The sequence below is a fragment of the Acanthaster planci genome, linkage group LG13, assembly GCF_054643075.1.
Source record: "Acanthaster planci isolate LZ-2023a linkage group LG13, COTS_SCS, whole genome shotgun sequence".
Lineage (NCBI taxonomy): Eukaryota > Metazoa > Echinodermata > Asteroidea > Valvatida > Acanthasteridae > Acanthaster > Acanthaster planci.
In genome coordinates this window covers 11070439-11095829 of record NC_141789.1, presented here as the reverse complement: position 1 = coordinate 11095829, position 25391 = coordinate 11070439, and the positions used below count along the sequence as shown (strand labels likewise).

The 25391-nt window shown below is 40.5% G+C and overlaps 1 protein-coding gene across 1 annotated transcript; it reads right to left on the bottom strand.

Moving 5' to 3' along the window:
• Positions 1-718: 718 nt before the first annotated feature.
• On the bottom strand, positions 719-24443 carry LOC110983103 (WD repeat-containing protein 91-like). Its single transcript, XM_087145007.1, has 16 exons — positions 24201-24443; positions 21801-21955; positions 21007-21116; positions 20246-20367; positions 19382-19465; positions 17905-18011; positions 17491-17731; positions 16280-16643; positions 10020-10152; positions 9528-9624; positions 8571-8665; positions 7298-7442; positions 6580-6688; positions 5412-5524; positions 4135-4332; positions 719-3124 (listed from the first exon to the last, which is right to left on the bottom strand). The coding sequence occupies exons 1-16, from the start codon at positions 24327-24329 to the stop codon at positions 2969-2971; spliced, it is 2358 nt and encodes a 785-aa protein (XP_087001133.1). The 5' UTR covers positions 24330-24443; the 3' UTR covers positions 719-2968.
• Positions 24444-25391: the final 948 nt, after the last annotated feature.

The following is a 25391-nucleotide window of genomic DNA, read 5'->3' as shown; positions in this document are numbered from 1 at the left end:
TGAAAACAAGTCTGAAAACCAGTTGTCTGTCACGTGCCCCCTGCCTTGTTATGGACAGCCACTCGAAACAGTTCTCCAGTCTACTTTGATGATATGCAACACAGAATACTTCAAGGCTATTTCCCCACTATAATCCCTCGGGCATCGAGGAAGAATCGAGCAAGAGTAGGTGTAGAGAGAGAGAGAGAGAGAGGATTGTCAACCACAATATGCAATGAAAGTTGATCTGAAATTTAGACCACTGACGATTGCTTTTACGCATACTGCCTTTGTGGGAATCGCTTAAAAAATGCCTGCTTTGAATTTATCAAACATGCATTTAAAATATACGAAAACTGTATTGTATGAAACGGTTTTCGAACAAAAATGAAAATATTTTGCTCGTACGCCTCCCCTTCATTCGAATTCAAAGCTCCCTCGTCTGCAGTTCCAAGTAGGATGCAAGCTAACACAAACTCGTTGCATGCACTGTCGCGAAAGGGATGGAGATGGGAAAAAATCACAATTCTGAAACTGTTTTTACTCTTAAACAATCAAGCAGAGTTGTCTGTATTCGCCTAAAGATGTATTATGGGCGACAACTACGAATGTATGGCTTACAAAGCAAAACAACATAAGCTGTTTGTCACAAATCCAATAGCTATTATTGTCAGTTCTTTTAACCCTACCCCCGAGGAGAAGAATCATATATTCAATCTAGCACTGACGTCTGATGGGGTTTAAGTTACAAAAGTAGTATTTTATTACCATACCTCTGCTAAAAATACATTTTAGATGTCTCAGGTGAATAGTACATTGTTGGTAACAAATATGAGCAACATAGGCCGCGTGGGTTTGCTAATGAGCACGGTTGAAAAGGTAATCTGAAACTAATGGATTAAAACGATTTGAACTTGTACGTTCCCTTTTACCGGCCTTATACTTGTACACATGCAGTATTGAATATCTCAGAGTCCCAAATGATTTCACAACAGATAATAAAATATTTTTAAAATCCGAAATTGTTCTTATTGAGCCTAAAAGCTGACCCCTGACGGCGCGCTTCCGGGACCCTTGGATAGGAAAAATAACGGGCAAAATTGTACAATTTGTAATTGCTTTTCGTTTTAAATAAGTTACCTGACTTAACAGAGAAATATCCTGCCAAAATTGACCTATCATAATTCATAAGGAAATTATCGCAATTTATAAGGAAATAAACTTTAAGCAATAACCTGCTTTTACGAAAGATTCTAATGTTAAATCTAACCTTTGCTGACAATAACTGCGTCAGGTCAACTCGACTGAATCTAGAACCCATCGACTGCAGGTCGGTTAATCTTTGCAATGTTATACATGTACAATCTCGTTTCCACGTAAGCAAGGGGAATGAAAACAAACCTGCACGAACAAGGAGACCTAGGAACGATACTGCCAGAAGTGAAAGGTCGTGAATGAAATTAGTTTTCTTCCCATAGCCATCTCTAGGGGACTTTTCTTGGAATACTTGAGGCCAAAAGGGAAAATTCCGACATGAGTGTTTCTCCGGGTGGTTTCAGTTAGAAATCATTCTTCCCAAAATTATCGAACGTGTTAGGAACGCTCACGTCAAATCCCCATAGGCAGACAACGCAAGGGTTTGCCGCGTGGCCGTTTACTTTCACGCTCTATTAAGTGCTTATATGGACGTTAACAATCATTCATTGTTGCCGATGACTGTATATGTTCGATGAGACGGTGCGGGGTTGTTGGGATGATGGGGTCAGCAAGACCGTCAAATACAGATTTTAATTAGTTACCAATTTACAATAAATTTGGGTGTTCTTAACAGCAGAGAGATTTGATAGAGCAAATGATTTGCAGCAATGTTCATTTAGTATGTAAGATGTACTGAAAAACAGTTAATTTTTTGTGCTACCTAGTTGCACTTACATTAAATTGTTCAAGTGAAAGTCAATTCAATCATTTGCCAGGGGTGCAATTTCCGCAATAAAATAAAGAAATAATACTTTGGTTCCTGCTATTAAAATCGGTATAAAAATCCATTGCTTTTTCTATAGCAATAAACTCGACCATTCACAGCCTGAAAGAATGTAACAGGTGCCAAGCTGTGCTCGACTTCCAAGTCAAGAAGACCTGAAGAGATCAAAGTGAGCTGCACAAGACATTTGTATCAATAGTAGAGCAAAATGTGTAGATGACTCACTTGGGATTTATTTCAATTTTGGGGAGATTCCAATGATGTTCTGATCCATATGGAATCAATTCCATACACTATCTCCCACCGGCAAAAAAAACCCAAATTCCTAATTACAGATTTGGAGCTAGATCTATTAACATAAAAACAACAGTAACATACGGATATTGCTACAGGGTCATTTGCTACTCCCTGAAGCTGCCGACGGTCGGTTCTGTTCATGTTTCCTGTCAAGAAAGTACAAAGTAAACAATGAGGACAAGATATCATGATAAACAGCAAACACAATGTTGACGTTAGAGTTGAAAATAGCCTTCTGGTGGCAATTGCTATGGGAAGCAGCATACTGGGAATCACTCTTTGCAATATGATTCAAGCAAAGCTGCCGATATTATTCAGTGATGTACATGTGTACATGTACTGACTTTATAAACGTATTCCTGAGCAGTTTATCAAAGTGGAAAAGTATATGTAAACTCCTGTACAAATATACAAAACGATCAAAAAATCTTCTTACGGCTCGGCTGAATAGGATCCAATCACACTTATCAGTTTGTAGACAAATTTTGTTTCCTTTGCTAGCTGAGAAAGGGCGGGTGAACAAAAGACAATTCACTTAAGACTGATGGCAAGATACAAAAATCCAGCACGTCATCACACGTGTAACACACTGCCTGCTTGCTCAGTTAAAATCAACACAACAATCGCCTTACATTTTGATATATTTCAGTTAGTGCACTTCTTTAAAAAAATAAACAGGATTAAAATACTGAGTGTTCATGTCTTGGATCATCACTGGCTGAGTAGAGTGGTGACCTGGACACGACCGTCCATGGAGCCTGTTAAGCACATGCCTGTGTTGACTGATGTACACCAGTCGACGCTGACCACTGGAGTGCGATGACCTAGTATGGTCAGTAACCTCGCCATCCCATGTTCTCTGTGCAACTGGAACCAAAAAAGGAGGAAAATTATGCTGGCTGATGGCTTCATAATTTCCATTATCACAACACTGAGACCCCATGTTACTTCAAGGTGGGAAACATTTCAATCCAAACTGGGTGAAGGATCTAACTGATGAAAGAACCTCTTCCATTCTATACACCATGATAAAGGTCAATACATGTAGTATGGAAGAGGTTCTCTCACCAGTTAGATCCTTCATCATGATGCTGCCATGTTTGCCTTGTTCCTGTAGACCTATTGGATTAGTAATACAACTCCACATATTGATAAAGGAGCAGACTATTTTTCCTTCCCGCCTCAGGCCGTGTCCGAAAAGAGCTTCCAGAGCTACGGCTAGGTCTATTGTCTACGCATCTCCACGCATTTCCAATGGAGCCAAGACCTAGATCTAGCTCTAGACAAGAGATTCGGATGCAGCCTATGTTTGGTTACATTGCTTTCAATGGTAGAAAAGCATGATGGAGATCTACGGGACGCAAAGATGGGGTATGACTTCTCCAGCCACTGCTTTTCACATGAAACAATCATTTCATCTCAGAACTTCAAAACAACTTGTCCAAGAATGTGTGGGACATATAACGAGGCAGCCTTCCTGCATCTCCATGACCTAGTCGGAGAAAAGACTGTGGAGTGGATGCATAACTACATGTACATGCTTAAAGTTAACACTGATTCTAAATAATCTAGTGTGATGGCAATCTTCCAGAGAATAAGATACTTTTGTTGTGATAATATAATGTCAAAGTTAATTTGCTCTGGTTGAAGTGATGCAGAAATCTGGAATCTTAAAAACCCAAATTATTCTCATAACGAGGGCCATGCAAAAAAAAATGACTTCACACAAGCAGCAACTATGAAGAAATAACAAGCTACCTTTCGTTACTTTCTATTGCTCTGTGTAGCTAGATAAGTAACTCAACAATGTTATTCCTCAGAGGCCTGATTTGACTTGAGGGATTACAGAGGCCACATCCAGCATGTCGGAGGCTAACCTTATAGATGATGCCACCGTATGGTGCGCATGTCAGCACGTGAGTGCCGCTGCTGTCAAAAGCAAACAGCTTCGCCCGTGGAGCCAGCTGCTGTTTGTATCCGCCGAACCCCGACATGACGAACGGCCCAGTGGCGCCGTCATGGATATCGAGTTGTTGCAGCCTCTCCCCGACTCTGTGTATGCTCCACTGACTGAACTGTAGTGCAAGACGACAGAGAGGCAGCAGGTTGAACAACTTGATGATGGATTCTGGCTGGCCAATTTCAGTAATTGCTACAGAGTGACAGCTCACACAGACTTGGGTCATGTGTTAGCCCACAGTTCTTTCTTAAAGTGTCTATCTGCATTTATAGCTACACCTAACTGTGATTAATGCACTGTCTTACTCACACACATATACAGCATTACATGTTGGAAATTAAATGATTGATACTTGTTATGCATGTTAAAGGTAGAATGCATTATTTGTCGGTTAGGCATTTGAGGCAACAAAAGTGCCCAGAATGACATTTAAGCTCAGTGAATGCAGCGTATTCTGAGAAAAACAATATTCTTGGAATTTGATTTTATATCAAAACTTGCCGAGTTATATTTTGGATTTAGCATTCAGGAAACACTTCCATTTTGCCAAATATGGCTACAAGATTTTTCATACTGAACTGACGAATTAAACCAACCGCACCACACGCTGTAAGGTCATGTCAATGAACGCATGCCCTTCACCAAATTAACAAACAACTACTGGCAATTCAAAAAAATTTACTTTAGACGCATCATGGGAAATGACTTCTTTCATTGTTTTCTTCAGAATGACAGCTTGTCAGAAAGAATTATGCTTTTGAACAACAATTACATCAGCTACTTTTTGGGTAACTCACAACTGACTGTTAAACGGGTTTCTCACCATCACAATAGAGGAAAAAACTCTGCTCTCCTTAAGACTCTGGGCCTGTTATCGGATCACTGATCAATCAATATCGGATCACTGATCCGGATCCACGCAAATCAGACAGGCCCTGTGGATCACTGCGAAAACTGTATTTACATTTTGCAGGTCACAATTAGGAGTAAGCAAATTAATTAGCAAGGCGACAGTGATTCTTTTACGCAGTAACAAGGTTACTTTCTAGCAATGAGCCTACTTGGCAGGCATCAACTGGTATTGGCATCCAAGTGTTCAATGCCCAGTGAGTATTGTAATCCAAGGTCCACATAATATTGTTGCAATGAAAACTGTAACAATTAGTGGCCAAGCATACTTCAGTGAATGATTACCTTTCCGTCAGAGCCCATGCTGAGGACGGATGTCTCATCCAGGCTGAACTGAGCGGCGTAGACTTGGCCAGAGTGAGCGTGCCAACTCAGCAGACTCTCCGAGCGTTGCATATCTGTAAGAAACACAAGAGGATATACATGTACATACACAACTATCCGTACAGGGAAATGTCGTGTCAGGAAAAAGTAACAATCTTATCCAAAGTCATGATCAAACCATTGCAATTCTTACTACATGCACCTTGGCAATAAGCCATTTGCAAGTTAAATTTGAATAAAATCTGGTGCACTGAGTCATCTGACTGCACATAAACATAACGATTTGAATTCCCCAGACTAAAGACACAGTTGCTATACCTCGTGATTCGGGGCACGCTTTCACATGGCGACCACCATCTCTGGAATGGACTGGTTCCTTTATGCCCTCTTTATCCATTGAGAACAGTAAATTGTTGCACGGCGTCTCTTACTTATCTAAGCAAAAGCTTGCCCCAAATCACAAGGTTTGGCAACAGTGGTTTTAGTAAGGAGAATTCAAGTTGTTATGTTCACGTGAATTAAAGAACTCAGTGTACCAGATTTGGGTCAAAGTTAACTTGCAAAAGGCTTATTAGAAAACATCGCTGCTTGAAACTTAATGAAATTGAATAAAAATATAGAACGAAAAAAAAACTCCCCCAAATGGTCAGGTCTGCGGTAAGTTTCTAGAGCTTGAGACACATCAGCAAGAGCATGGGTTGATCAGACATGACCTAACACTCGAAAAGACCCTTTTCTCTTGTGGTTGTGTAGAAAGTATTCTCATTGGCAAATGATTTTCTGACATGTTTTATGACTTGGTCTGTGTCTCTGTGTTCTTCTGAGTAGCTTAAAATAGTATATCTTTGAGAGCATTGTTAACAGACAGAAGACATGGGAGTTCATGTGCAGTATGCTTTCAATGACAAATTTTTCCAAGTTAATTGCAAAGACTATAAAAGCATAATTGCATTACTTCACTGTGTAAACAAACATTTTGGGACAAGATAAAAGAAATTTTTTCAACAATAATACTTTGAGCCCTTTGGGACTGAAAACTCAATACGCAAACAAGCACGAGAGGTGATCTGAAGGGGGGGTAACTAGGGAAAATGCTGCAAGATGACTGAATCACCGTGAGGCACATTACCGAACACTCTGATCATTCCGTCAGCAGCGCCAGTAACTAGGAGATGTCCATTGTGGTTAAAGGCTGTGCAGTTCACACAACCTGCATTAGCTGTCATTGCTAGCTCATTCTGAAACCGAATAGGAAAAGTGTTTTCAATTCATCCTTCTAGAAAAAACTGCTGGACATATGGCTCTTTAACAATTTTCCTTCATAAAAACCTTAGATGGTTTAGCCATTCCAATTGGTCAAGAGCCATTACAAATACAATAAGCAACTGATAAGGCACTGGCTCATGACAAGGACATACATGTACCACAACATGGTTAGAGGGGTATTTGAAAAAGAAGTAACCTTGTGGAATGAAATCATTGGAAATTATAATTTTTTTAATTTTTGAGTTCCTGACCCTAATGGTATATATGAGTGGGAATAAGTATGTGCTTAGCTGGTCTTAAACATTCAGAATAATGTCCTTTGCCTTTGGCCATTATCAGCAATTGGCTCGGGCAATTATCAACATCCATGCTCCTAATCCAATCTACCAAGCTCATAATTATTCCCTACACATAATTTTTACATACCCTGGAAGGATATATTAGAATTGATAATGACAATGACTTACGTTAAGTTAGTCACAGTAACATGGATCTACGTTTTAGCCACAAAAAATATTTATTAAAAAATGTTTTTAACCCTTCTGCCATCATTGAAAGCTAGAGGTAATGACTGTACTGACCAAAACCCTCATCTGTTTGATGTCGCAGACGAGTAACCTTGACGATACAGCCGTGGAAGGAAGACCAGTCGGCTGATGGGTGGAAACGCTGGCTGCTGAACAAATGAACAGGGAGCCATTGGGGCTACAACACACAGAGACTGCCCTGCATGCAATCACAAAGCAAGAAGAATAAAACAACAGCTTGAAATACCTGCTTGATGAAAACAGTCTGAGGTTTTATCGCACGTAGTCAAGCACAAACACAAGAATGTGACAAATGAAGAGTAAAGCTAAAAAGGCCTGGGGGCATAATCTGTTGTTGGAATTTGTTTTTGGATGACTGAGCAATCAATGTTCATTTTACAAGGATCAAAGGACTTTTGCTTGACGTGATTCACCCTGTAGTGACTGGGAGATGTGTGATGGCCAGGGACTGTGTATGGGGGGGCCGAGTGGACCACATGGGTCATTCTATAAATTTGGGGTCTAATGTGTTTCAGGTCCCTATCACATCTGACACATGATTTGTACATTTACAACACATTTTTTAATTTCCAAGTGTGATTAAGTATTTGCAAATTACCTGCCAAACAAATAAAAATAGTTTGAAATCAATCTCCATGATACAGGTATTACATCCATGTCAAATTACACATGTCGAGTGTCGACACAAAAAAAATCACGCCTCTGGACCCAGAATTTATCGAATGACCCATACACACTTACACATACATGTATACTGCATAATCTCTCGAAACTGTGCACAGCACTTTTCGTGTCCTTTTAAAACATGATGCATCCTGTGACTTACGGCAACATGCTCAATCTTGCATGCATGTTGGCTGCTAAAGCATGAACTGTCTGAATTGCATGTAGGTCTGCATGTATTTTTCTCTCAGCAAAAGTTTTTATGGCCGTTTATGTCCCAATGGGTTCACAAGACTTATGCCTTGTAATCTCAAGCAGCTTTTAATAGATCAGTACACTTGATGTTGGGCAAAAATAGGCAGCCCAGTTGGCAATGTTTTCATTTCCTCTAACAGTACAAAAAGACCTGTAATAACGAGGTTCAAAACATAATGTGCTTTAAAAAAAACTGTAGGATATATGCCTGTAAAAACTACAGAAATGTAGGGTGCCCTATTTTAACCTCGATAAACCCTGGGTAGTTGATCCATCAGCTGTCAGTGGTGGTATTGCTCCTGGGTCATCTATGACATGGTTATGGTTAATTCATCACATTTTTGAACACATAAACAACTCTTGATTTCATTTTTGTGTGAACACAGACCTTGGGTGTGCACTGTCTGTTTCCAGGTCACAAACGGGCTTCTTGGCCTCTGTGTCATAAATCTTGACTGTGCCGTTTGAACTGCCGAGTAACAACTAAAAAAGCAAATGAAATTGAAACTGATAAATAGTTTTTTGATGCTAATTATGCGTAAGTCAGTGAAGTGACTGAATTTTTGTTGGATGGGAACAGGCCCTTTGCCCGAGTTCTTGGATTCTGTTGAAATCTGCAAGCTACACAGAAGCTTGTGGATTCTGTCAGTGGATCTGAATGAAGTTAATGTGATCTCGTCTATCCCATCTGCTGGCTCCAGATCTTACGAGACACTCTAAAAAAACTGTTATTTCATGCTGTTACATATGTAAACACCAAATGATAAGCCCAGTGTGTCACATATTGTAGTAAAGCAAAATAATGGAAAGAACAAAACTAGTTTAGCCAAAAGCGGGACAGAAAAAGTGAATTTAATGCCAACAATGAGAAAATAAACAAGAAACCCCTAAGATGATGTGGGTTAATGAAACTGTTACCTTTTGATAATGATCCTCTCATTATTTCAGTGGTTTTGTACAGGAAATTAGTAACAGGGTAATTTATAGAAAGGGGACATTTGTCAAAATGAAGACATTTCTCAATAATTAAGAGCCATTTACCTACGCAAGTGGCCATCAGTCTGCATTCCAACCAAAATCAGTGACATTTTCTGCTAAAAGTGGCATAATTACAACCTCATAATTCGCAGGGCTAAGTACATGTATATTCATTTAGCCTTTGGTTGTGGCCATTTTGCTCATTTTTTTTTTACAGTTTCTAGTTTATGTGAAGTGCTCTAAAGCCAGTGGGTAAGTATTTTTCCCCTTGCGATGGCCATTCGATAGGCACACACTATGGTAACTGAGATGCCAAAACAGAAAAGTCCACCATATAAATTGAATAAGCATGTGTTGGTTTCCATACCAAGCGATCTGACTTTGTTGCCCACTCTATGGAGAGTACTGGTGATTTGTACATGATGGTTGTTGTAGTTACTGGAGAAGGTGCAAACTTCCAGACTCTATGTGGATAAAATATCATCTCGGTAAAATTTTCTCAATTCTATGGATTAGAATGATGGAAAGAATAAACAACAGCACATTTAAAGATTTCCAATGCCATATATTGTAGTTAAGATTGACTAAAGATTTTTAAAAATCACTTTTCAAAAGACTTCTGCACATTGGCAACACACATTTAGTTAATGAGAGATTTCGGTAAAACTGATTTCAAATATAAGGTGACAAAAATTTCTCACCAGATTGGAATTTTCTCCATGACCCTCAAAACACAGATCAAGTGCTCCAGTACCTAAACTGATCTTGCATCCATGTTTCTATTTACACTAATAGCCAGAGCCATAAAACCTTGCAACATCCAGCATTTATCAGGAAGGATATATTTTGAAGAACTCACTTGACTACCCCATCAACATCCAAACTAGCCACTGTCGTTGCAGAGGGGTTGAACTTGCAAGCAGCAATGGCTGAGTGGTGCTCTGTATATTCGTCTTGGCTAAGGACTAGGAATGGTGCAGCGCCCTCGTACTCTGTAAACCATCATAACAGACACACAAGAACCATAAAGAAATGATGTCAAACAATTTCCCAGGACAGGTACACAGATGGCATGTAATCACGATCTGCCCATGCATATTCATAGTAGCATGTGATGTGTACATGAGACCCCTCCCTAATAAATTCATAACCATTCATGCACAAATGGCCTTGGCGGCAAGAAGTGTGAGCGGGTCATTGAAAATGTACAGGGGTGGAACTTCGATGATCATTTTCTCTCAGGTTTTGTGACTTTGTTCAGTTTTTCTTGACAAAATCCCATTAAATCGTTTTTGCTATTAGTTTCTAATTTAAGTGGAATTTGTAGTGCTCTGTTAAAAGATATTACAGTCGTAAATTTTCGTGTGTACACAAGATCGTCGTTTCTTAATCATGTTAGTATGGCCCTTCCAATCATAAGTAGTATAAACTACATCGTTAGTGTTTTTGGAGCCAACCTACATGTATGCATTTTGCAAAAACACGTACTGATGTTCAATGTGCATGTACATGTATAATGTACACACATGTACACATCTTACCACTGAACTTGGTCATAGCTTGGACTACTACCAAAAGAAATGGGATCCAGTTGTTGTGTTTGGGGTTGTACAAGATAAAGTGCAGATTCCAAAGAGAAGAGATATGGTTCTTCAGATATCCTAAGCGCAGAAAGCAGCGAATCAAGTGGGTACAGTACTGGTAAATTTACATTGATCCATGGGGGTAGATTGAATATCAGTACGTGTTTTTTTGTAGATGCATAAGTTGGCTCCAAGAACACTAATGATGTAGTTTATACTACTTATCATTACTGGACCGAGCCCAGTCTAATGTGGCTTTCTTCGTTTTCATGGGGGTCCAGCGCTAAATGGGTATATATCACTTGTCGCTGAAATTGTGGGTAACAGGTGATCCCAAAAGAGAAGAAACCGCAGGAGTGAGAGTATCAATCAGCTGACCCAGAAGCAGACAGGGCCAAGTTGCATAGGTTTACGTGCACTGGCCACTTAATAGAGATCAGTGGCACTGGCACAGTGGTCTGCTTGCCTTGTCCATTCATAATTAGGGTGCACCAGTGAATGGTATTATGGGAGAAATACCTTTACTTTCTGATTTAAGCATATTACTTTCTGTTTCATGCTGTGTCATTATTGCCCCTGTAGGCCTATTCTATTTAAGTTTAAAACTATATATTCCGGAAAGCATTCATATTTTGTTCGTTCTATCTTTGTTTAACCACGGAGGAAGGAACGGGCGCACAAATCCATGGAAGTTCTTTGCCTTGCAATATTCATGAACCAACCAGGAGATAAACTGTTAGTGTTTTGACATTGACAAAGCAATAAAGACATGCGATCATGTTCTATTGTACACATTTACTAATGACAACCAACAGTGCGAAAGTTGCAAAGCAAATAAGGTAATCCCCACTAAATCCCACCAAACATAGTTTTCAACTTCAAGGCTCTATGGTGTCAGCGTTTTCATTCCTGGCCATACAGAACATGCAATGTGCTTTAATTCCCCCCAAAATCGAGTAAAGTCAGTTCATTAGTTTGGGCGTTCTTATGCTTCATTGTGGTTGACATAAAACCTCATATTCATGGGAAAGGAAACCCGTGTGTTTTTAGAGATACATGTAAATAGTTTTCCCATTTAATTAAGTAAACACAAATTCTAAAAAATGACAGAAAGTGTGTATCACCTTAACCTTGACTTCACTATAGCTTTGTATGTTGTGTGGTGATCATTATTGGTGATTATGTGGTGATTATTGTTTACGGTATTTATTACTTTTGTGCCATTCATCTGAAGACTTTGGCTATTTATTTAACCCAAAAAAGTCATGTCGAATTCCAGGCCTCCTACATGTACATGTTTTATGAAAACATTTTTTCCAGCTCTGACTCTTTCACACAGTTTGGAGTAAACTTTGGCACATATTTTTGTTATAATCAAGATTACATATATTAAAACCTGCAGACTTTTCTCCGCTCCATTTCGTTAGTACATGTATTTTATTTGAGTATCTAGTTATTATAATTTGAACGACAACACCTCATTTGTAATTCAAATTTGTTTACCAAAACACCCAATTTGGAAATAGCATCCAATTTGAATTAGAATCAGTTCATTTTAATGACAAGAATGATGGACATCACAACAGTAACGATAAAAAGGGGCATACTCAATGCACACTTGTTGTTTTACATTTCTTGTACAACCCAACTGTGAATGAACATGCCTCCATCCATCGGGGGCGAGGCAGCCACTCGCCTCTATCAAACGAGAGCATACTCAACGCATGCTTATTATTTTACATTTCTTGTACAACCCAATTGTGAATGAACAAGCCTCCATCTATCGGTGGCGAGGCAGCCACTTGCCTCTATCAAACGGGGGCATACCCAACACACGCTTTTACATTTCTTGTACAACCCAACTGTGAATGAACTCGTCTCCATCTATAAGGGGCGAGGTACAGGTACGCACTCGCTTCCATCAAACGGGGGCATATACCCAATGCACGCTTTAACATTTCTTGTACAACCCAATTGTGAATAAACATGCCTCCATCTATCGGGGGCGAGGTAGGCACTCGCCTCTATCAAACAGGGGTGGGTCATGCACTAGCTTTAAATTTCATCTAAGTGGCTCATGTACAATTTGATCTCACAGTGTCAGTATAGTTGATACAATCAACACAGACACAGTTTAAGGGAGGCTGCGACTCGCAAGGTCCCCATGTTACCCACAGTCTCAATTTTTCCGCGTCCGTATGTTTGCCAGTCCCTATGTTCTCTTATCCCTCTTTCTCCCTTTTTTTTTCTCCAGTCGAGCTGAAACAAGATTTGGGGAACTTGAAATAGATCCCCCCCGGAAATTGCAAATAGGAAGCCTACATGCATATTTTTGGAGTAACTTAACGTAAGTGACTGTGGCGTACCATGGTACTCTAAATAAAATTTGGGAGGTTGTGGGTGAAAATGTGATGAAATAAGAAAAGAATAAATGACTCCGTTATTGTTTCATGGTGGTACATTAGAATGTTTAACCAGAATCTGCTAAATTTTGCCTGTCTGCTTTTAATTTCTACAATGTGGGCATACAAAAATTAATATGTCCACACTTGTAATCCTAAAGCTGGGTTAATGGGGTTATCACATAAATGCAGTTTTTGTGGAATAATATTGTTGGACACTTTTGTGTACCATGAATGCGTGCAGGAGTGGTGAAAATTAAAGGTTTATGAGTCTGTCCAGGAAAGATTACTGAAGATATTTGATGTTTCACATCGGCCAATTAGAATTAAATTTCAGTCTGTATAAATGTAGTGCATCTGTTTAAGGATTGGGGGCAGAAGTAAATGAGATAGGGTCTTTTTGTCACTTTACAGTAAAATATTTGTGTAAATTCCTCAACACGCAAATGCACAGAGTGGATCTACCTTGACACCGGCATGGATATCTTTTGTGAGGCAGTGTATTACTAGATGCTGTTCCACCTTTCAATTTGTTGAGAACATGTGTCGATCACTGGCATCCGTAACATTTTGCACAAGATATGATGTTGGCATTTATGTTACGAACAACACAAGCCTGCATGATGGTTTCTCAGCTTTGAATTCTTAACAGCCCAGCCAGCTGGGCCGGCCAAACTTCCATGCATATCTGTTATCAGCAAAGCATTTTCTCAACTTTTGCGTTTGCAGTAAATTCTTCAGGGTTTGAATACAATACTCAAAAGAATTAGAGGAACAAGAGAACAGAATGTTTTTGTCATTTTCTATATGGGCTACTGTTTCGGAACAAGAGGCATTAAAGCTATGTGAAATCATTCAGGTGTTGTCAATTGGTTCTCAAACAATACTCAACAATGTTGGTCCAATCATGCGTGTCATTCTGTTCTCTTGTTCCTTAAATTCTTTTGAGTAGTGTATTATGTATTCAGTTGAGCTTCACTGTACTGTAAATTACCCTCACCGTACAAATGACCAGGGTGGAGAAACAGGGAAGACTTATATGAGAGCGTATTCTTGTTCCAGTTTTGATCCTCTCAGACAATTCTGTTACGATTGAAAAAGTGGTCAAATTGAGCCCATCCATTTTTCTCTTTATGTTTTGAGACAGCCGAGGAAAGGAAAACAATTGAACTTATAAGAAGTAAAGTTGTTTTCGATACACAAGAAATATTACATCTTGACCATCCAAATTGCGCTGTACATTGGCCATGAATTATTGCGAAATTTCATGCAAGTGGTCACACCATGATGAGTACCCACATGTACATGTGCATGTACAAGTACATGCACATGTACATTACATGTGCTTGTACATGTACTTAAGTACGTATGTACAGGACGTCACGGTGAAGCTACATTTACAGTGTACATTTACTGTACGTACGTTGATCACTCACACGAGTTCACTACTACACTTTCCTGCCTGCAGCCAGGCCGCGCTGCAACCACACAGTGCCTACTGCAGACAAACCACACCGCCGTAAATCAGCCCCAAAAGTGGAAACACATGGCCGTGTACTGATTGAAGCCATTATATCGCGGGAAGTTTACCACTAGAGAGGCCATAAACTAGGTGGGGTGGTCTTGAATGCAAACCCGGGTTCGCAAAAGTCACATTAGACTGGGCTCGGTCCAGTATTGCATGGAAGGGGGCCATACTAAAAATTGATGATCTCGTGCGCACAAGAAAACTTACAATTTTAAAATCTTTTTACAGAGCACTAAAAAATTTGAAACTAATAGTGAAAACGATGTTATGAGATTTTCTCAAGAAAAAATTGAGCAAAGTCAAGGAGACCTGAGAGAAAATGATCATCAATGTCGCACCTCTGTACATTTTCAATGGCCTGCTCACACTTCTTGCTGCCAAGGCCATTTGTGCGCATACATGTACATGCATAATTACGAATTTATTAGTGAAGAGGTCTATTGGCTCCAATTGATTTGGCAACCCAAACGCAGTTGTCGTTTTAGCCAACATCAGCCAAGGGCAAAGCCTTGGAGTGTTGAAAACACAAGATTATGATGCAGACAAATATCATACAAATAACGTGCAAATGACTCTCATCAGGTAGTATTTGAGGCATTGGCATCTTGCCCATAAATTCAAATCATGTTCTGCCACATATAAGCCTGTTTCTGAGGCCAGTTCTTTGTGAAGTAAATAACTACATGTAAGTAAAGTGAAAACTCATTGTTTCCACACACACATGTACAATGCCAATTGGAGCCATCCTGAGTGCAGACATTTCATATTACATTCATACCTGTAGAAAACAACATGAAATGCAGTTTGGAATAATCTGCGTAAAAACATATGCAAGGGGGGGGGCAACGGGGGCAGACTGTTTGTGGTGCCTTCATTGCTATCTGTTCTCCAAAGAATGATAATAGAGGCAGGAACCAGACAGCTGTCCAAACCATTGTCTGATTTACTGCTGAAGGAGTCCTTATTAACCACTTCGTGCCGGGGCATTTTTCAACGTTGATGATGCTGAGCCGGCACGACTATCATTTTTTTCCATTTTCAAAATCCTTCAAAAATTCATCATTCCATTTAACGGTCGTTTATAGCCGCACGAAGTAATCTGTAGGCATTACTCTAAGTTGACAAGTGACCTTCATTGACGCCCGAGTATTTCAGCAAGGCCTGCAGCCTTGTAAACAGAGCCCAGATTGTGCGGTGTTATACAACTGTCTTTTGTTCACGAACCTGGCTCAGTGCACTGCTGACCTCTTTTCAATAGGGGCCAGATTAGCGTGCAGCGGTGCTGTGTGGCTCATTGCTGCGGTGGTGGTATACAGTTTCAAAATAACGCTGGATTATCACCACTTTTGAGAGTGAAAAGTGCCGGTAATGCCCAGCAGCCTGGTCTTTTGTTCGAAGTACAGTCTTTTGTTACAGGGCCCTGTTTCCTTTGACCGAGTTTGGAGACCCCGGCCACAGATATAAACCATACGGCTCCGATTTCGGAGTCCCCGGCTGGTAGTGGTTAAAGCATGAGCCCGATCATACATAAAATTTTGCAAGAAGAAAGCAAGACTTCTCGCCATCATTGAAAAGCACATACCTTGGTCCAGTGAAAAGCACCTACCTTGGACCAGTGTAGGCTTTTTCGTCTCTTCGGCGGTGGCTGTAATGGGTGGGGGAAGGGTCTTTGGCACTGTGACTTCTGCCTCCTTCTTGATGATGGGCTCTTGTGGGACAGGTGCCGCGACGCTCGGCAGTGTACCAAGGTTGCTGCCCCTGCTGGGCTTGCCAGCACTCGGTATGTCCTGCATGCTGAACTCCTCTGTGCTGGACTGCGATGAAAAGCGCTGCGGGTCTGGGGCCCTCCCTTGATAGGACTTGGACAGGAGCTCCCGTCTCTGCTGGGCGAGCCCCTGGGAAGACTGCTGGGAGCGAGGCAGCCGTTGTGCTATTTGAGGCTGGGGCGATTGGTTCAATTGGCCAAATCCCTTGTGGTCAAAATCCAAAAATAAGAAGACCATCACTTACAGTCAAACCTACTGAAAACCACACTCACATCACTTATGAAATTACTCGTAATCCATACATTTCTTTGCTTGGTTAGCGGATGGTGCAAAAAATGGTGCTTTTTGAAAGCTCAGTTGCCAGCCAACAGTTATGCCAGTTGGAGCCGATGGACTCGAGCATGACTGTATGAACACAAGTGGCCTGTTTGTGATGACAAAGCAATAACTAGAAACATGTTCAAGGTGGCTTGCAAAAATGCTGAAGGAGACAAATACATGGTAAAAGGCATCATTGCTGATGAACATCATTATCAGTCAATATTCAGCAAGCTTCTCACTGCTTGGTGCTCTCCTTTTTTTACAGGCCAGAAGGAAATATCTGTTTGGGTTTGCTGCACCCACCAACAAATTGAGAGATGAATACTTATTTTGGAGACGACAAATGCTTATTTTCTGCCATTGTGAACTGGTGATGGACCAACTCCAACCTTTGGTTTTCATTTGGTTCGAACAATGACATCATGCTGGCATAGCCAAAGAATCAAAGATGTGCAACCAATAACCGTGACCAAATCAGAAACATGTTTCTGGTCACAGTCGTGAAAACAGGGGCCTGGTTACCTTGATTTGACTGAACAGCACTCTCTGCAATTCCTGCACATGAGACCACCAAGTGTACGGCCATGCTGAAATCACTGGCAACGGCTCGCAATAAAACACAAGTCTATGGGAAGTGGCTAAAGCTGGCAGCCAGCGACTTCCATGGGCACATGTGACATTCACAGCTGCAGCCGTGATTTCTGGATGCTGGATTAAATACAGCATTCACCTGGACAGATATCCCTGATGGTGCGGCCTGGGCAACCTCTGCCTTCTTGCCGGACTCCTTCCCATTGGACCCCTGCCGGCTGACCTTCTCGCTGACGCTGCCCAGGATGGCAGTGACGGCCCGGCGAGCAGGGCCAGGCGTGGCCAATGGGGCGCTCCGGCGACCTGACAGAGGCGATGGGGTCTTCTTGGTGCTGATGCCTCTGGCCGCCCGGAACTGTGGGTCTTTGCTCTCAGCAGTCCTAAAGAAAACAAAGAAACAGCTCATTTAATAAAATCGGTGACTGCATCCCACGAAATAAGCCTTAGCCCAGGAAGTAGAATATAGACGTTGATGTATTCAATACTTCTGTAGTTAAATATGCATCAAACAGAGAATCTGCTCAACAATTAAACCAAATTTACAGTTTCTTACGTTGGCATGGCAACAAAATCCTCCTGGACCTCTGTGGCTGCACTGAGCTCTGGAAGAGGTTCTGCAGATGTTCCTTTTTCCTTTTGGGCACGCTCCAGAGTAGAAACCTGCAAAGAAACACAAATTTAACTTCCTGAACACACTATGCCAGGAGTCACCATGGCAGAATGAACTGCGTGTTCAAGAAAGAATTGATTTGAAGTATGGCAGCACAACAGGAGGGTGCTATTCGGTTTGGATGAAATGGTGTGAGCTTGCTCAAAATTTACCCACTTCAGATAGCGCCCTCTGTTGTGTCCGTCATACTTCAAATAAGCTGAGGCAAAGTGTTGTGATTCTATTCACTTGTTGCCACAAACCTCTCATCTGAACAATTGCTAACTTGGGAAGGCAAACAGAAACTGGGGGTGACACTAAACACATGCTAGTGATGAGTACTGCCATGCTCACAGTGGAGACATGAGTATGCTACAGATTAATAGTGGAATTGCACGAGCAAACACTGCACTAGACAAAATACCCATGTCTGCACTGCCACCCTACATTATGTACACGTATGGGTACTTGTTACTTGCACAGCTGTATGCAGAAAGAAATGCCGCATGAGGTTGAACGTAGCATGACGTTTGATGCTATTTTGGTTAAGCCGTTTTGGGCTACTGGTATGAGGGAATTTATGTATAATTTGACAAAATGTTAAGAAAACTTTCCCATACCGTTTAACCAGTTAACTGTTTCGCCAGCACTTAACTGCTGCCAACCTCAGTGTTTTTATACATGTACATGCATAATTATATAGTTCAACAATGCACATAGTCTAAACTACATGTATGTAAAAATGTACATGTTGATTGATGTTGGGGGATTTAAACCAAGCAATGTTTATTCATTTTAATCCATTTTTTCCTCAAAATGTACATGGATACCAAAAGGGAAAACCAGTATGTCACAGGTATTGTTTACAATAAAAATGAACACCAGCTTGTGTCAACCAAACGTCAAACCTATAAAAGGGGCGGTTCCGTTTAAACATTTGGGAAAATCTGTAAATGGACTTGGAACTTTCTTTCTTTGAACGTTTAAACATGTAACCATCCCACCCTTAGCTGCTGGGCATTGGTTTTATGAATCGGCAAGTGGCCATAATTTATGCTTTGAACAAAGTGACATAACAAACTGTGGATCAGAAGTGAAAGACAGTTTCGTACATGTGTGTAAACACACACAAGTTCTTTAGAAGCAAAACGGTTACTACTCAGAAGTTGTAACAACTTTTTGTATGACTCTCCATGCAACTGCTTGCTAAAAGAACTATCTCTATTGCTTAAGCAAGTATGGAGACCCTCCAGCAGTACTGCATTCAATGAAAGTCAGGGATGACTGCCCAATATCAACAGTTTGCAGTGTTCCCCGCCCCCACCACACACCCAACCACCAACATACCCACCCACCCACCGTCATATTTTGGAAGGCATACCTGCTTCATTAGGAGAGCATTTTGGTCCTGTAGGTCGCTTGTCCGCTGCAGCTCAGCATCAAAATTGAGGAGCCCAGGAAGAGGTGGATTGGCAGAAGTCAAGGAAATAGTATTTAAAAAAACAAATATCTACAAATAAAGGGGCTTTCTCTTTGAAATCATTTCTCAATAAAATCTTCCCTTTTTGTGAAGGACAACTACATGTACTTTGTTTTTATATAAAAGACATGGGGTAGACGACAGCGTATGAATATATCATTGGGTCTTTAAAACTCTAACCCCCTAGGGTGTATGTAAAAATCATATTTATATCAGAGGATTTGGGATTGTTAGGGATAGCTATTAACAAAGGAATGACAAACTAGAATGAAATATAAAGCATGTAGGAATTCAGGTCAAAGATGGAGATTTTTTAGTGTTTAGTAGGAGATAATTTGCCCATGCCTATTTCTGGTACTCTTTTTTGCGTATTTATTTCTTCTTTTCTCATCTACTTTTTCAGCAGGCTTGTACATGGGCCCTCCTTCCCACGTATTGGGGGGGGGAGAGGAGGGAACGTACGAGGGGAGGGGCAAAGCCCTCCTACGGCTAAGAACTGATAAATAAGGGGGGGGGTTGGTCAATTATGATGTTTTTTGTATAAATCTGAGTTTCATGCCCTGTTGTCTTTGTAATTTTTTCCGTTTTGTTTTTCAATTTTTCTTAGGGGGGCAATCGCACCCCATTGTCCCCCCTCATGAGGTCCATAGGGCAATGCTTATAAAAAACGCAGGAGCGACTGGGCTATGTTTTAAGTAGCACTATACATGTATCTGTGTAAGTAACCTTCGGTTTTCATCAGAGAATGATCACATTAAGGATATGCATTGACTGGAAGATGATACTGAAGAAGTTGTGGAGAGATATCGTCAGTGTCTCCTGCCACTGCTTACTGAAGTAGAGTTCAAAGGTTGGACTCTGCTCCGGGTTCTTCAGGAAGGGTAGTGCTGTGGGAACACAAGACAGTACAGTACCAAGGTACATGTACATGTACATGTAGTGTGGATCAAATTTGCAGGGGTACATGTACATGTATATGTACAGTGTATGATCTGACCGGTGATTTGTTCTGCAGATTCACGGAGGTGGGCAATGGGAACCAGTTAACTTAACCTGTTTCAGCATCTTTACCGGGGTACAGGTAAAAGGATGAAATAGACATATTAGATACCTGACCCACATTCATAGCCATGATTTCTAGCAAAGATGTGATTTATTCAAAGAGGTTTCTTACTCTGAATAAGCACGATACGTGAACTAACTTCAAACATGAACACTCATTCAACATTCATTAAAGGATAAGCTTGAATACTGAATTCACCAAGATCTGGATGATTTTCAAGAAAAGAAAGATGACACTGAGCCACAATTCTTTTTAAATGGGACAACATTTCCACGCAACCTTAATAACGACATATGTGCAAAGAATGTATTGATTTTGTACACATATAGGCACATGATAGGTAAGGAATTGATTATGGACACACAAACCAAGCTAATTGTAACACATGTGAAAATGCATTCTAAGTAGTAAATGGGGAGAAGTACAGGTATGGCCCAATTTAAGCAAAATGATCGGTACATACCAAACCATTCTTTCCATTCTGGCTGGTTCTGAATGTCGCTACCCATTTTCTCGAAGAACTCAATGACTTTGTCAGAGCGATTGTTCTGACTGGCATTAACAATGTACAACCTGCAGCCAATAAAGACAACTAGACAGCTCCAAAGCTACATGCACTGTAACATTTTTTAATCCGCATTACAGGGACATGATGTTTTGAAAGGTACATCCATGTGCATCTCTGCATTTACAATTGCTTTGAAAGAATGCGCCCATACTTGAAAACTGTCCAAATTTAGTTAGTTTTTAAGAGCCGAAAAGCTGTGAAATGTGTGTCTCAATTTGTTTTCTCTGTAGTTTACTGGTCAAGTTGCTTTTTACTTATTACTTTTTACCGTCCTAAACTAACTTTGGTACAGCACATACAACAAAAACGTAACTTACCTCTACATTTAAAGAAACGTGTGAGTTTAATTCAATGCAATTTTGGAATTCATATCAAATAGTACAATGCCAATAACTGTTTTTCCATCCATGGTCAAATTAACCTTACAGAATTCTAAACTTTCCTCAACAATTACATTAAAAACAAAGTCAATACAGCAAACACAAAAATCAAAACTGCACACAGGTGCATAAAGTATAATGAGCTTATTGAGGATTTTCCCAAAACTCATTTTTGAGCAAATCAAAAGCAAATTTTTTATGTTTTTCACTTTGCCAAACTTTCAACTGAGGGGTCCTACTGGTAAATCCTCCAATTTTAAAATCAATGCAAATACCCTGCCTGGAGGACTGGAATGAATCAGCACCCACCTTAGAATGCTGACTTCCAGCTTGCGGACGTTACTCATCTGATGATATTCCAGGTGAGAGAATATGCGTCTATCCAAGTGTTCCATGTAGCTTCGGAGTGCGGCAAGGTCGTAGTTCCATATTGAGTTCAGGAGATGGTCTAATACCTTGTCCACCTGCAAGAATAAACAGTTACACATGCATTTATATTATGTCATATATAATTTATGTAATTACATGCATGTTTGTAATGCATGCAATGCGTAAGAAAAAAACAACAAATAAAAAGCAACAACCAATAAAACAGACACAACAAATTCAGCCATAAAAGTGACAAAAGCACTTTATCTGTAGACTGTTATAGAGATCCCATATCGCACTTATTATCAAGACCAGCGTTGTTAAAAAAATGCATTGCCTTGCATGGAAAGCGCAAGTAGTCCACGGAGTCGAGGACGCGGATGGCAAACAAACCAATGCACATGCACTGTGTGATGCATGTAATGTGTGCAATGTGTTTGGATCATTTTTGTCAGGAGAATGAAAGGGTGGTGGGTAAAAGCTCTGATTTGTTTCAAGAAATAGCCTCGTCAGTCGTACGGTCAGATGGACTTGAAACCATAGGTCATCAGATTTAAAAGAGATACATGTATATGCTTCAGTTCTGATTTTTTTTTTGGAAGATTACATTGAGAAGGTGGAATTTTTTAAGCACAGAAATGTACTTGTACCTCATTTTGAAATAACACGGCTGCGTGCAAAAATCCACAGCGTTTGTACGGACCCAAAAATCGGCAGAAGAAAGTCACACGTCACATACATGTACTGTACATGTAGAGTAGTGAATCGCCTTTTTTAACATTTGGACATGGTTGGGTGATCTACCATCATTGGACCACGTCCAAATTTAAAGAAGGTGATTCATAGAGTCCAACTTAATGAAAATAACTCTGTAGTTAATAATAAACTATGTAGTATACTTGGTTCCATTATTATCGCGGTAACTCTTATTTTTGTCGCATCAGAAATTTTGAATTTTACATCACCAGTGAGTTCCCTATCGGCTGTATTCATCCAGGTAATCAAGAACTTACAGGTATGGAACAAGGATTAGTTTGATTAAAACAAAGTGAAAAAGTTGAAGTAAGTTTTGATAACACATGTACTTCATAAAAGAAGTAATTTTCCATAATCTGTAAATTTTCCTTTGCTGTGTCTGTCATTACCTACTGTCTATCTCTTTAACACTAACGCCGCCCTTGTACAACACTTCCAACATTGCCAAAGGTGTCTAAACTAAGGAGTCAAACTAAGGGCTCCTGCTCTGAACGATGTTTTGCGTGCATAAAGCATGCCCCCAATCTCCATTTCAATACACTTGTATCAACCATACTTTTATCTTCCGGGCAATTAACAGTGTATCATTATGTCAGCATTATTTTCTCAATTTTTTGCTTTTCTTATGCAACTTGGAGAATTTTACAAGGGGTATTTACAATTTCTAACATTAATTTGGAATAAAATGATTCAGATCTAATGAGATGGTTATAACTCTCAGGGAATTAAGACTCAGAAAGCAGACATTTCCCACAATTGTTTCAGACATTGATAAAACAATGACTCTATCAATAACATGAAATTTGTGATACCCGCATATTTTTTATTCCTTCAGCAAAACACCAATTTAAATAATAAGATGAATGTCAAAGTTGTTGCGCCATTTTAAGACTGGGGTAAAATAGTTCTGGTGACAAAACTGAAGTCATTCCTTGCCAGATTTATATGTATGAGTGTACATGTACACTGTAAGGTGAAGCAGCACAATATTTCTCATCTTGTTCTCTTGGCGAATGGCATCTTAAGGAAAAGACTGGAAAAAATGGAGTCAATTACGGGTCAAATGGAACATCATGACATATTTCATTTCCTCTGAAAACAATATCATTCTATCTTTATGTAATCATAAATAAAGTGCTTTAGACACAATCCTAGAAACCATTTCTCGATAATAAAGAACCAACTCCACTAGCATGTACAGTGTGCACACAGATTTTCTGAGCCATCATAGAGGAAAATAAATTGAACCACAAACAAAATATTATGAATCAAGTTAAAAAGTAAGAGTTGAACAACAGCAAGGATAGGATAATGCAGGAAGGTGAGTGAGCAATCTTTATTTTGATCAGGAAATGAGTGAACTACAGTGATAGACAGGATAGAGTAACCCATCCTACGTAGAACTGTGGGGTGCATACCCCCCAGAACTGTGGGGTCCGACGTCCGCTTCTCTCCCACGAGCATGACGAGGGAGCGTGGGGGTGGGGACGTCGGACCCCTTGGTTCACGGGGTAACGCGTAAGCCATGTACATCCGACATGCTAACTTGGGATGCTTGGTTGGCGACTAATATAATGGTAATACCTTGAGCTTCTTATCTTTATCGACTTTCAGTTCAGCATCGAAAGTTTTCAGGGTGTTGGTGAAGCCACGAAACAACAGATAATCTCGAACCAACTCGTCTGTTCTCTCCACCGCATGTGCCATTGTCATCGCTTTACAGCAGGGACGTCAGGAAGTACATGGTTTTAGTGAAAAATTATAAAGCAAGGAACAGAATCTTACAGATGTCACGTCGAGTGCAGTGCATGTGATGCATGCACTAGAATGGGCCGGATGCTGATGCTAGGAAATAGGGCGCCCTCTAGGGGTGCTTTTCTCGCCTCCTCCCCTGCTAATCACGGCCTTCCTCCGTACCGCACGTCCCATGTTTGCTACTGTTCCTGCACTGTAAGAAAAGCGGCAGGCCATGATTTCGTGATTTTACTGTCACCTGAGTAACGTTAACCCCTGACAGTTGAAATTATAAAAATGGACCCAGGAAAAGAAATTGCTAAAAAAGAAATGGAAAGGGCTGGAAATCATCAGTTACTGTACGAAAATACCTCGAAATCGACCCCTTGTTCCGCTAGCGCTATCGCTGGTTATCAGCTTGTTGCTGAGTTCTTTGCCACCCTGAAAAAGTGCTTCGCGGGGGGGAGGGGTGGAGCAGAGAATTTTTTCCTGGTTCGGATGCCAATTGTGTGTGCAGGACACCCTCAAAACACACTGCAAGTATCTGAGATTTTCTTGAAAATATTTTTGTATAGAGCTCTAGGATTGATATTTACTTGTATCTTGGCTGCGGACTCTTTCCGTTTATGTAGGACCTATCCCGGGTCAACAAATCGCGGGTCGGCGTGATTTCAATAAAGTCATGGCGTACCATGTCACGCGCTACCTGGCCGATGATGTACGTGGCTCACGCTATTGAGAGCGCGCAGGTGAGAGGTCCAACTCATACATGATTTAAGAAGGAATGAGACTTTATAACTGCAGCCCTTCTATAAGTTCATTTTTTTTATCCATTCCAGTCTGCGCACGTTTAACACTGCGTTTCACTCCAGAAGGTTCTCTGAAAGTTTCTACGCCCTTTTAAATCCGAGCGCACTCCCCGGCCTGCACCCCTTTGACAGATGAAGACCAGAGCTCGTTATGCCGTTGTAAAAAAACTGCACAGATTGGGTGAAAGTGAAACTACCGAATTCTAAGTAGCTTGAAATAAAGGCGCATCGG